The following is a 13,898-nucleotide window of genomic DNA, read 5'->3' as shown; positions in this document are numbered from 1 at the left end:
AATAGTGTCTCTAGCGGTGTCTCCTAACCTTGGGGCCAACTGGGGGCCCAAGGCTGTTATCTTAAGAGCGTGTGAAGTGGCAATGACGGGACTGGCTTCCTCTCTCACATCAAAACATAACTGCAGACGAGAGACAGACGAATTGAGAAAGAGCATGATTAAGCATTTTTTATTTTATTTTATTCTAACACTGTCAATCATCAATCATCAGGAGGTGAAATGCAAAACTGACCTTGGATCATTAACTCTTGGACTACTACATATCTATCTGTATTTCAACGTGAAGCATCTCCTTAATAATACTTCCTGTTGACCTGACCAAGTGACCTCTCACCTCTGATCACGCTGTGCCCTCTATGTTCAGATGCGGGAGGGGTTCACCGACACAGATGATATAACCGAGAGGATTTAGGTAGAAGGGGGAGAGGGATGAAGTGAAGGAGAGAGACTGTTATTGAGAAAATAAGGTAGTTAAAGAGACTATGTTCAACAGGAATCTATGTGTATGGTCTCACCTGGTGTCCACACTAAGTAGCTGCAAAGTACTTTATACTGAAAAACATGCACAGACACTTGAGGACAAACAATATACAGTTGAAGTCAGAAGTTTACATACACTTAGGTTGGAGTCATTAAAACTCGTTTTTCAACCACTCCACAAATTTATTGTTAACACATTATAGCTTTGGCAAGTCGGTTAGGACATCTACTTTGTGCATGACACAAGTAATTTTTCCAACAATTGTTTACAGACAGACTAACACACTTATAATTCACTGTATCACAATTCCAGTGGGTCAGAAGTTTACATACACTAAGTTGACTCTGCCTTTAAACAGCTTGGAAAATTCCAGAAAATGATGTCAAGGCTTTAGAAGCTTCTGATAGGCTAATTGACATAATTTGAGTCAATTGGAGGTGTACCTGTGGATGTATTTCAATGCTTACCTTCAAACTCAGTGCCTCTTTGCTTGACATCTGTCACGACTCCTACCGTAGGTAGGTCCCCCTCCTGTTCGGGTGGCGCTTGGCGGTCGTTGTCGCCGGCCTACTAGCTGCCACTGATTCCCTTTTCCCCCTTTCCGGTTATTGTGTGCACCTGTTTTTGGTTTGGCCTGATTAGCTGGGCTATTTTAGCCAGGAGGCCCGCCTGCTCTGTGTGCGGGATTATTTGATCTGTGTGTAGCTTGTGATTGCACGCTCATTGTATTTTGAGGTGCGAGTGAGTATTCTGCGCCGACCTGTTCTGTCCCATGTGTTTGGGCACTTTTGATTTTGTGTGTGCCCTAGTTCGCTGTTGGGGCGGCTTGTGTTTTGCCGTTGTGTGTTATTAAAAACACTACCCTGCATTCTCTGCTTCCTGCTCCTGACTCTGCACCCACTACGCCCAAGCGTTACAACATCATGGGAAAATCAAAAGAAATCAGCCAAGACCTCAGAAACAAAATTGTAGACCTCCACAAGTCTGGTTCATCCTTGGGAGCAATTTCCAAACTCCTGAAGGTACGACATTTATCGGTACAAACAATAGTACGCAAGTATAAACACCATGGGACCACACAGCCGTCAAACCGCTCAGGAAGGAGACGCGTTCTGTCTCCTAGAGATGAATGTACTTGGGTGCAAAAAGTACAAATCAATCCCAGAACGACAGCAAAGGACCTTGTGAAGATACTGGAGGAAACAGGTACAAATGTATCTATATCCACAGTAAAACGAGTCCTATATCGACATAACCTGAAAGGCAGCTCAGCAAGGAAGAAGCCACTGCTCCAAAATCGCCATAAAAATGCCAGACTATGGTTTGCAACTGCACATGGGGACAAAGATTGTACTTTTTGGAGAAATATCTTCTGGTCTGATGAAACAAAAATAGAACTGTTTGGCCATGATGACCATCGTTATGTTTGGAGGAAAAGGGGGAGGCTTGCAAGCTGAAGAACACCATCCCAACCATGAAGCTCGGGGGTGGCAGCATCATGTTGTGGGGGTGCTTTGCTGCAAGAGGGACTGATGCACTTCACAAAATAGATGGCATCATAAGGTGGGAAAATGATGTGGATATATTGAACATCTCAAGACATCAGTCAGGAAGTTAAATCTTGGTCACAAATCGGTCTTCCAAATGGACAATGACCCCAAGCATACTTCCAAAGTTGTGGCAAAATGGCTTAAGGACAGCAAAGTCACGGTATTGGAGTGGCCATCACAAAGCCCTGACCTCAATCCTATAGAAAATTTGTGTGCAGAACTGAAAAAGCGTGTGCAAGCAAGGAGGCCTACAAACCTGACTCAGTTACACCAGCTTTGTCAGGAGGAATGGGACAAAATTCACCCAAGTTATTGTGGGAAGCTTGTGGAATGCTACCCGAAACGTTTGACACTGTAACGCCCTGGCCATAGAGAGGGGTTTTTGTTCTTTATTTTGGTTAGGCCAGGGTGTTACATTGGGTGGGCGTTCTATGTTCCTTTTTCTATGTTTTTGTATTTCTTTGTTTTGGGCCGTGTGTGGCTCCCAATCAGGCACAGCTGAAGCTCGTTGTTGCTGATTGGGAGTCACACATAAGGAGCATGTTTTTCCTTTGGGTTTTGTGGGTAATTGTTTCTGTTAGTGTTTGCACCTGACAGGACTGTTTTGGCTGTCAGTTTTCTTGTTTTTTGTATAGTGTTCACGTTGTTCTATTAAAATTCTAATGATGAACACATCCTCTGCTGCACCTTGGTCTACTTCCACAGACAGCCGTTACAGACACAAGTTAAACAATTTCAAGGCAATGCTACCAAATACTAATTGATTGTATGTAAACTTCTGACTCACTGGGAATGTGATGAAATAAATAAAAGCTCAAATAAATCATTCTCTCTGCTATTATTCTGACATTTCACATTCTTAAAATAAAATGGTGATCCTAACTGAGTTAAGACAGGGAATTTTTACTCGGAGTAAATGTCAGGAATTGTGAATAACTGAGTTTAAATGTATTTGGCTAAGGTGTATGTAATCTTCCGACTTCAACTGTAGCATAGTTATATAAATATTAATAATTAAGTGTCTTACTATTCTCCATGGTTGGTCCTCTTGCCTATTCTTTGAAGGTGGAAGGAGCCACAGTTATACACCTGAACCTGCTTATACTGCACAACACAATCCAGGGGGTCTAATTATTCTAAATTTGTTCAATATGAGTGACTTATTTTTGTACAGACAAAACCTTTACTTGAACAGCATCCTCACCCGAGAAGAAGAAATCAAAAGGAGAGAAACTGGGAATGTTATAACTGCAGTAGACATAGCTTAGTAAATAGAAGAATACTCTTATTACAATGTGGATGGCTCTTAAAAGAGCATTTTGTTGTGCATTATGTAGTCTATGGTGTTGCCAGGGAACAGCACCCTCTTCGAAGAAGTAGGAGGTGAAGATCTCCCGCACATGGATTGCCTCCCGTGCTACGTTGTTGGACCCCATCCTTGAAACATCCTGCAGAGCAGTAGACCTCTCCTCTGGCACATGGTGGCGCGCTGCAGATTCCTTCCTGGACTGCGTGTCCATCCTCATGAAGTTATGAAGGACACAGGTAGCATTCACACTCCAGAATTCCCCCAGAAGGCAGACCCAGTTGACCCTGGTCACCCAACCTTGCAGTACCCTACACGGTAACTGTAGGCAATCGTTTTGAAGGAATCTCCAGTTACAAGGTATCTGTAGAAATGTGGAAGATAATGTCATTATTATACTTTAACATCACCAGGTCATTATGGATTGCTAAAGTATAATATCCCTTACAACAAATCATGCTAACTTTGGATAGATAGATGCATGTGCGCACACATGTGCATGTGTAGCATGTGACAAGAGCAGGATCATTTTAAGGATAGCGTCACAAATGAATACAAAAATACCGATTGACGCTTGTAGATGAATTTGTCATTTGAATCAGCTGTGTAGTGCTAAGGCAAAAGCAAAAATGTGCACCCCTTTGAGTCCCCAGGACCAGGACTGAGGTAAAATTTAATACACTTAGCTAGCTATCTATACAGTATGTAAAGTTGGCTAGACAGCTAGCTAGCTATGTCAGCAACTCATTTGAGATAGCCTGCACTGTAGCTAGCTAGTAAATAATACATATTTTTTTTAAACATTTTTTAAATGTATTTACTTACTTGAGTAGGTTCTCCCAGCCATGTGGACATTTGGAAACAGGGCAGCAAAGTTTGTTTGTCACCTGAGCAGTTTAGAGCATGTTACTATTTACCTGTGAATAAATTCATGAAATGGAGACTGGATTAAGCTATTTATGTCACATTCTGACCAGTATGAGGGTTATTTTGTTAATGTAGGCTGGTCAGGACGTGGCAGAGGGTATTTGGTTTATGTGGTTCGGGGTGTGTGTATTATGTAGAGGGTAGTTGATTTATGTATTCCGACGTTTTTTGGTCACTGCTCTATGTTAGTCTATTTCTATGTTCTTTCTAGTTAGTCTGTTTCTATGTTTAGTTAATTGGGGTGTGGACTCTCAATTGAAGGCAGGTGTTGTCTAGTTGTCTTTGATTGAGAGTCCTATATATTAGGGTGTGTTTGTAATTGTGGGAGGTTGTTTCTTGTTTAGCTGTCTATGCCTGACAAGACTGTTTTTTTGTCGTTCATCATTGTTGTTATTTTGTATGCGTGTTTGTTTGGTTTTCCTTCTTTCGCCTATTAAAAGAAGATGAGTATACAACCCGCTGCGTTTTGGTCCTTTCCAGACGACAACTGTGACAATTTACCCATTTAATAACCAGACTTTCATATAAACTTGCTATGCTGAATTCTTGACGCACAATCGAATGTGCTGCTATATGCTGCCAGCACGCCCACAAGCGAGCCTCTCTGGGCGGCCGAAGCGGCACATGGCAATTTACCATGTGCTAGTGTAGACGAACCGTGACGCTCCATCTTTTGGGAATCTCGCTCCGCGCTCCAGTCAAATTGGGCACGCTCCGCTCCAAGCTCCGCTCACATACTGGTACAGGGTGAGTAGAGAGTGATATGTGCTTCGTTAAAGTTCATTTTTTTTACGTTCATGGCCATGGTTGTCAACTGAACCACAGGAATGGAACATAAAGGATAGATGTTGTGGCGGTAGCTGCAGAGAAGTACTTGGGTGTACGAGATTTTACTGCAGAAGAGTTACAAGGTGTTTTGAACGATAGTGTCCTGTCCTCCCAGGCTGCTGGCCTGGTGTAGAATCAGATAGGGCCAAAGTAATGGAAAAGTGGTGAGGTTTTTAATGGGTGTAGGGTTAGTTGGTAGGGCAATTTTGTTTTCACAGTGTAAAGAATTCATACTACAGAATAGTAGGCTGATACACAGCCAATACAGTAGGTGCACCTATAACATGCACATGCACCTATAACATTTGTTTGCGGACCGCAATAATATCAAAGAAAAATAAGAAGTACTATATCACAAAAATTGTATGATTGATGCAATTTCAATGTTGCTTTGTGCATCACCAAATTGACTTGAGATGATTTTACTGCAACACTGTTCACTGCCTCCAAGTTGCTTGACATAGGCCTTTCAAAGAGCTGTCAGTCAAGGTGAGCTCATGAATATAAGTTCCCTGCCCACTCTGCCTGTCTTTTTAAACTTCCTGGTAGTTGGCCATGAGAGAAAAAATACTTTTTCTCAAGTTGTAGCATTTCTATCCAAATCAAATGTTATGGGTGTTATTTTAGTCACACAAAAGGCTGTTATACATGTAAATCAGAATGTCTTTTCAGAACCTTTAATAGTTGAGTATTTACCCATGTCCATTTTTATCTGTTTTGCCCTGCAATCACGGTCAGTTTGGAAGCCTTTGTTTAGGCCTCTAGAAGTGCAAGTGATATAAAACACCAAGTATTCATTAATATGCTGTAATATGCAATTGAATATGGCAAACCTGCTTGATCTGATCCATTAAATTTACAGTAAAATATTGTAGAAATAATTGTCTTACAGTTTAATAACCCCTTTACTGTATCGTACTGTGTTTCATTGCTCTGGCATCAAGTTACCGTGAATATCTCAGTATTGTATTGGCGGTATCCAGATATAGTCAGAGATATAACATAAGATATCTTGTAATTGCAATTATTTTGAAGATCAATGTATCCTTAACTACAACAACATGTTCAGTAATGGTTACAGAAACTTTTAACTTGCTGTGACATGTTATTTATGCATTATTACCTTGGTTTAATGCACTGACTGTAAGTTGCAAAGAACAAGAGCGCCCGCTAAATGGACCTCGCTTTGTGCAAGGGGGCATTGTCATGCTGAAACAGGAAAGGGTTTTCCCCAAACTGTTGCCACAAAGTTGGAAGCACAGAATCGTCTAGAATGTCATTGTATGCAGTAGCATTAATATTTCCCTTCACTGGAATGAAAAATAGCCCCAGACCATTATTCCTTCTCCACCAAACATTACAGTTGGCACTATGCATTTGGGCAGGTAGCATTCTCCTGACATCTGCCAAATCCAGATTTGTCCATCAGACTGCCAGATGGTGAAGCGTGATTCATCACTCCAGAGAACGGGTTTCCACTGCTCCAGAGTCCAACTGCTCCAACAACACTCCAGCTGACGCTTGGCATTGCGCATGGTGATCTTAGCCACCCTTTGTGTGGGGCTAACGAAGGTTATGGTGTAACGTTGCTTCAGAGGCAGTTTGGAACTCGGTATTGAGTGTTACAGACGATTTTTACGCGTAACGCACTTCAGCACTCAGTGATCCCGTTCTGTGAGCTTGTGTAGCCTATCACTAAGTGGCTGAGCTGTTGTCACTCCTAGAGTTTCCACTTCACAATAACAGCATTTACAGCTGATCGGGGCAGCTCTAGCATGGCAGGAATTTGACGGTGCCACGTTGAAAGTCACAGAGCTCTTCAGAAAGACCATTCTACTGCCAATGTTTGTCTATGGCGATTGCATGGCTGTGTGCTCAATTTTTTTTTACACCTGTAGGCAACGGGCGTGGCTGAAATAGCCAAATCCACTTATATGAAGTGGTGTCGACATACTTTTATATATATAGGGTATATATTTATACATCACCAGTCAAAAGCTTGGACACACCTACTTATGCCAGGGTTTTTCTTTATTTTGACTATTTTCTACATTGTAAAATAATAGTGAAGACCACAAATATGAAATAACACATATGGAATCATGTAGTAACCAAAAAAGTGTTAACCTGTTAGGGCTAGGGGGCAGTATTTACACGGCCGGATAAAAAACGTACCCGATTTAATCTGGTTATTACTACTGCCCAGAAACTAGAATATGCATATAATTATTGGCTTTGGATAGAAAACACCGTAAAGTTTCTAAAACTGTTTGAATGGTGTCTGTGAGTATAACAGAACTCATATGGCAGGCAAAAACCTGAGAAGATTCTGTACAGGAAGTACCCTCTCTGACCATTCCTTGGGCTTCTTGGCTCTGTTTATTGAAAACTTAGGATCTTTGCTGTAACGTGACACTTCCTACGGCTCCCATAGGCTCTCAGAACCCGGGAAAAAGCTGAATGCTGTAATTCCAGCCACTGGCTGAAAAACATTAGCGCCTTTGGTAAGTGGTCTATCAGAGGACCATCAGACTGAGGTGCGTGCACGGGGCGACCTCATGTTTTTACTTTCTCTCTCTTTGAACTAAAACACAGATTCCCGGTCGGAATATTATCGCTTTTTTACCAGAAAAATGGCATAAAAATTGATTTTAAACAGTGGTTGACATGCTTCGAAGTACGGTAATGGAATATTTAGAATTTTTTGTCACGAAACGCGTCGGTCGCGTAACCCTTATTTACCCTTTCGGATAGTGTCTTGAAAGCACGAACTAAACGTCGCTATTTGGATATAACAATGGATTATTTGGGACCAAACCAACATTTGTTATGGAAGTAGAAGTCCTGGGAGTGCATTCTGACGAAGAACAGCAAAGGTAATAACATTTTTCTTATAGTAAATCTGACTTTGGTGAGGGCTAAACTTGCTGGGTGTGTAAATAGCTAGCCCTGTGATGCCGGGCTATCTACTTAGAATATTGCAAAATGTGCTTTCACCGAAAAGCTATTTTAAAATAGGACATAGCGAGTGCATAGAGGAGTTCTGTATCTATAATTCTTAAAATAATTGTTATGTTTTTTGTGAACGTTTATCGTGAGTAATTTAGTAAATTCACAGGAAGTTTGCGGGGGGTATGCTAGTTCTGAACGTCACATGCTAATGTAAAAAGCTGTTTTTTGATATAAATATGAACTTGATTGAACAAAACATGCATGTATTGTATAACATAATGTCCTAGAAGTGTCATCTGATGACGATCATCAAAGGTTAGTGCTGCATTTAGCTGTGGTTGGGGTTTATGTGACATTATATGCTAGCTTGAAAAATGGGTGTCTGATTATTTCTGTCTGGGTACTCTGCTGACATAATCTAATGTTTTGCTTTCGTTGTAAAGCCTTTTTGAAATCGGACAGTGTGGTTAGATTAACGAGAGTCTTGTCTTTAAAATGCTGTAAAATAGTCATATGTTTGAGAAATTGAAGTAATAGCATTTCTAAGGTATTTGAATAATGCGCCACGGGATTCCACTGGCTGTTGAGTAGGTGGCACGCAAGCGTCCCACCTAGCCCATAGAGGTTAAACAAATCAAAATATTTTTATATATGAGATTCTTCAAAGTAGCCACCCTTTGCCTTCATGACAGCTTTGCACACTCTTGACATTCTCTCAACCAGCTTCATGAGGTAGTCACATGGAATGCATTTCAATTGTTAAAAGTGTGCCTTGTTAAAAGTTAATTTGTGGAATTTATTTTCTTAATGCATTTGATCCAATCAGTTGTGTTGTGTCAAGGTAGGGGTTGGTATACAGAGATAGCCCTATTTGGTAAAAGACCAAGTCCATATTATGGCAAGAAATCTCAAATAAGCAAAGAGAAATGACAGTCCATCATTGCTTAAAGATATGAAGGTCAGTCAATCCGCAAAAACCATCAAGTGCTATGATGAAACTGGCTCTCATGAGGACCGCCACGGCAAATTAAGACCCAGAGTTACCTCTGCTGCAGAGGATAAGTTAATCAGAGTTTATTGCACCTCAGATTGCAGCCCAAATAAATGCTTCACAGAGTTCAAGTAACAGGCACATCTCAACATCAACTGTTCAGAGGAGACTGCGTCAATCAGGCCTTCATGGTCGATTTGCTGCAAAGAAACCACTACTAAAGGACACCAATAAGAAGAAGAGACTTGCTTGGGCCAAGAAACATGAGCAATGGACATTAGACTGGTGGAAATCTGTCCTTTGGTGTTGATGAGTCCAAATTTGAGATTTTTGGTTCCAACCGCTGTGTCTTTGTGAAACGCAGTGTAGGTGAGTGGTTCCCACAGTGAAGCATGGAGGAGGAGGAGGTCTGATGGTGTGGGGGTGCTTTGCTGGTGTCACTGTCAGTGATTTATTTAGAATTCAAGGCACACTTAACCAGCGTGGCTACCCCAGCATTCTGCAGTGAAATGCCATCCCATCTGGTTTGCGCTTAGTGGGACTATCATTTGTTTTTCAACAGGACAATGACCCAAAACAGACCTCCAGACTGTGTGAGGACTATTTGACCAAGAATTAGAGTGATTGAGTTCTGCATCAATTGACCTGGCCTCCACAATCACCCAACCTCAACCCAGTTGAGATGTTTTGGAATGAGTTGGAATGCAGAGTGAAGGAAAAGCAGCCAACAAGTGCTCAGCATATATTTTTGTACATTTGTATTTTTATTTAACTAGGCAAGTCAGTTAAGAACAAATTCTTATTTGCAATGACGGCTTACACCAGCCAAACCCGAACGAAGCTAGGCCAATTCGCTCCACCCCATGGGACTCCCAATCATGCAGCCTGGATATGCATATGTGGGAACTTCAAGACTTTTGGAAAAGCATTCCAGGTGAAGCTGGTTGAGAGAATGCAAAGAGTGTGCAAAGCTGTCATCAAGGCAAACAGTGGATACTTTGAAGAATCTCAAATATTTTGATTTGTTTAACACTTTTGTTGCTTACTACATGATTCATATGTGTTATTTCATTGTTGATATTTCACTATTATTCTACAATGTAGAAAATAGTCAAAATAAAGAAAAACCCTTCAATGAGTAGGTGTGTCCAAACTTTTGACTGGTACTTTGTATATATTAAGAGATGACATAAATAGTCTTATGCATAATTTAACCAGGCGCTCTAGAAGGAGGTCCCATAGTGACTGTACAGCATCCCGTTCATTCGACTCCCCTAGTATGGCAGATGTTGGTTAGCTAGGAGAATTGTGACTGTGGGTTTGGCAGGATTTGAAGGAGAGGAGGGAGTAAGACATTGAGACTGTCTGCTTGAAACAACATGTTGGATTGGGGGCAGGTGATTGGAGAGATAGGGCTGCAGAACATGTGTGGTAGATACAGTATGTAATGTGATAAGAAGACAGATTGTGTGGTAGATATATACATGTATAGATTGGACGGGGCCACAGATCCTCAGTCCCCCGCCTCAGTCCCCACCCCGCCTTAGTCCCCCCCTCACGCCTCAGACCCCCCGTTTCTATAGATCCCCGACCCCCCCTGCCTCAGTCTCCAGTATCCATGGTGCAGGGTCGGTCTGTCATATCTGGTGTAATTTACCCGATTTATGTGATGTCCTGTGTGATATTAGGTGTGCTCCTAATTCTCCCATCTCTCTCTCTCTCTCTCTCTCTCACCCGCTTGTATCGACCTCTCAAGTGTGCTAGTGTACATGGCAGTAAATGCTTTTAAACAATGGCTGTGAAGCATTACTGTGGCGAAGACATAAATCACGCTCGTTTTCTAAGGTGTGCTGTGAGAATGAAGCATCTGTTGTGCTGTTGTATTGTAAAGTATGCTAGCAGAAGGCTATGTGTGCTCTATTACATGATGCAGAGCATGCGGAAACAGCTGATCTGTTAAGGACCAGTGGTAGCTGCTGTGGGAGTGGAGCCTAAGTGAATGGAACTGTATTAAACACATCAAACACATGGTTTCAATATGTTTGGCACCATTCCATTGATTCCATTCCAGACATGACAATGAGTTGTCCTCCCTTTACCTGACTTCAGTACTAAATACACCTACATTCCTGCAGTGTAGTCCATGTGTGTTTCCTGGCTGTTGAAAATGAAAACATTTTTTCAGCTCTAATGAGAAAGACCTAATTTGAGTATTTCTCTATACGTCATTGGAGTCTACAGAGGAGGAATTAACAGACAGATAGGATGATGGAGGGATCAAGGAAAAGGAGAGCTGTATTTCTTGTAGTCTAATTAGCACTGTGAATTTGACTCTGATCATTAGACCTGAAGGAAACAACACCTGAATGTGTGGGGATGGTTTGGTTTAAATAGTCGCTCAGATGGCATGGTTGCTGGACGGTTGTCTGATAGTTGATTAGGGGTTGGATAGGGTTTGATTTGGTGTTGGTATGAGGTTGGTTTGGAGTTGATGTCAGCTTTTTCGATGGATGATTTGGGGTTGGTTTTTCCTCCCCCTTGCATGGCCGTTGGGTGTAAGAAAGGACAGGAGCCGGTTAGGGGACGGAGCAGGGGGACGTATGCGCCCCCAGGGCCACCAACCTGGCTAATGGTGCTCATGGCTCTCATGTAGCTCTCGTTTCGCGAGCGGAATTTGGGCGAGGCCAGCAGCCCTGCCGGGTCCAAGCTGTCCAGGCTTCTATTGATGGAAACCTCACTCACCGCACGCAGGTAGCTGTGGCTCCGGATCTGCAGCTTGGGAGAGTGCGACTCAGTGGAGATCCTGCAGAGGAAGAGAAGTTGGGGGAGAAAATACGCTCATGAGAGAGAGCCAAAGGAAGAACAAATGAAGGCAGAGAGAGAGAGAGAGAGAGAGAGAGAGAGAGAGAGAGAGAGAGAGAGAGAGAGAGAGAGAGAGAGAGAGAGAGAGAGAGAGAGAGAGAGAGAGAGAGAGAGAGAGAGAGAGAGAGAGAGAGAGAGAGAGAGAGAGAGAGGAGAGAGAGAGAGAGAGAGAGAGAGAGAGAGAGAGAGAGAGAGAGAGAGAGAGAGAGAGAGAGAGAGAGAGAGAGAGAGAGAGAGAGAGAGAGAGAGAGAGAGAGAGAGAGAGAGAGAGAGAGAGAGAGGAGAGAGAGAGAGAGAGAGAGAGAGAGAGAGAGAGAGAGAGAGAGGGCCTTCACAACTCCTCCCCCAGACACAAGGAAAGAGTGTATGTTTATGTATGCATGAGAGAAAGTACGAAGAGAGAGACAACAGGAGAGTGTGTGTGTGTGTGTGTCAGAGGAGGCCGGTGGGATGAGATGTAGGAGGATGGGCTTAGTTTAATGGCTGGAATGGAATAAATGGAAGGGAGTCAGACATATTGTTTCCATGTGTTTGATTCCATTCCAGTCATTATGATAAGCACATTCTCCTATACCCCTTCCACCAGCCTCCTCTGGTGTGTGTGTATAGAATGAGTATAGAGAAGTAGAGCACTCTTTCTGAATATTCAATCGCTTCAGGACCATCCCATATCTAATCAACGAGCACATTGTTTAATACTCACATAAGCTTTGAGTGTCCTTGGAATATATCTTTTGATTCGCTTGACAGAGTGGAGTGAAAATGACTTGGGCTAGCTCTGACGCATTTAAGTAGTGGGGAGATGAAAAGCAGTGTGTGCGAAGTAGGTGGGATAGAGGTTCAAACACACACACACACACACACACACACACACACACACACACACACACACACACACACACACACACACACACACATACAGCTCTCCCTCAGAGGAATCTGAAGGGTGAGCTCATTAGCCCTAACCTGAAGTTACCAAGCAGGTGGGAAATCACTCAGCACTTTCACACCTGTGTGTGTGTGTGTGTGTGTGTGTGTGTGTCTGTGTGTGTGTGTGTGTGTGTGCAGAAAATTCCATATACACACTGGAACCAGTGTTAAATTAACACATCGCTTAGTGTAATCTCCACCCAGCACAGCCAGAAGAGGACTGGCCACCCCTCATAGCCTGGTTCCTCTCTAGGTTTCTTCCTAGGTTCTGGCCTTTCTAGGGAGTTTTTCCTAGCCACCGTGCTTCTACACCTGCATTGCTTGCTGTTTGGGGTTTTAGGCTGGGTTTCTGTACAGCACTTTGAGATATCAGCTGATGTAAGAAGGGCTATATAAATTAATTTGATTTGATTTGATTTGTAAAACCTTACTTGAATATTTCCCAGAGTACCTTACCTTTCAAGTAAATTGTGTAGTTAGCACCCATGACTGTATTTGTTAGTGACAGAGACATGGTTGTTGCACTCATCCACTTCCTTTATATTGCCTCAACCAAGTGAGCTCTTAAGTGAATATGTTGCAAATAAAAACAAGTTCTTTAAATGTCATTAACAGTTGAAACCATGTTTTTCATGAAATTGGATGATATTTGAAGGAACTCAGATCAAAGTATGAAAAATGACTCTTGCTTGTACATTGAATCTTTTTAAATCATAAATGTACTTCTCTCCCCATGTCAAACACTTGAATTCATTATTAAGGGGACAAGGTGACATCACCTTAACTCTAATTTTAATACACCAATGGTAACATATTTACCTCATTTAAAGAAGTACCGCCTTGTAAACAACATCGGAGAACGTGTGGTTACAGAGGGGCGTGGTTTATACAGCTAGATAGCTACTCTACTGGTGCCAAAATTTGACCGTAAGGTATCAGCAAATAAAATTAAAAGTTAATGCTATTCATCAATGGCAAAGATCAGGGGCGCAACTTTCACTGGGGACACTGTTAACTACATCACAAGAGACATGCCATATGGGAGATGTACAGTATATACAGAGCATTTGG

General features: G+C 42.2%; 1 protein-coding gene across 3 annotated transcripts in view; it reads right to left on the bottom strand.

Annotated features, from left to right (window-relative positions):
- The window catches only part of LOC115154326 (disks large-associated protein 1-like), a 297,949-nt gene that overhangs the window by 77,696 nt on the left and 206,355 nt on the right, over positions 1-13,898 (bottom strand). For 2 of the 3 annotated variants that reach the window (XM_029700440.1, XM_029700458.1), the window contains exon 5: positions 11,658-11,838. In XM_029700440.1, the coding sequence (XP_029556300.1) occupies positions 11,658-11,838 (181 nt within the window). The remainder of the gene's footprint in view (positions 1-11,657; positions 11,839-13,898) is intronic. The other variant, XM_029700451.1, reaches the window with a different exon arrangement.

Source organism: Salmo trutta, chromosome 2 (assembly GCF_901001165.1).
Source record: "Salmo trutta chromosome 2, fSalTru1.1, whole genome shotgun sequence".
NCBI lineage: Eukaryota > Metazoa > Chordata > Actinopteri > Salmoniformes > Salmonidae > Salmo > Salmo trutta.
This window is presented reverse-complemented; position numbering and strand designations above follow the sequence as displayed.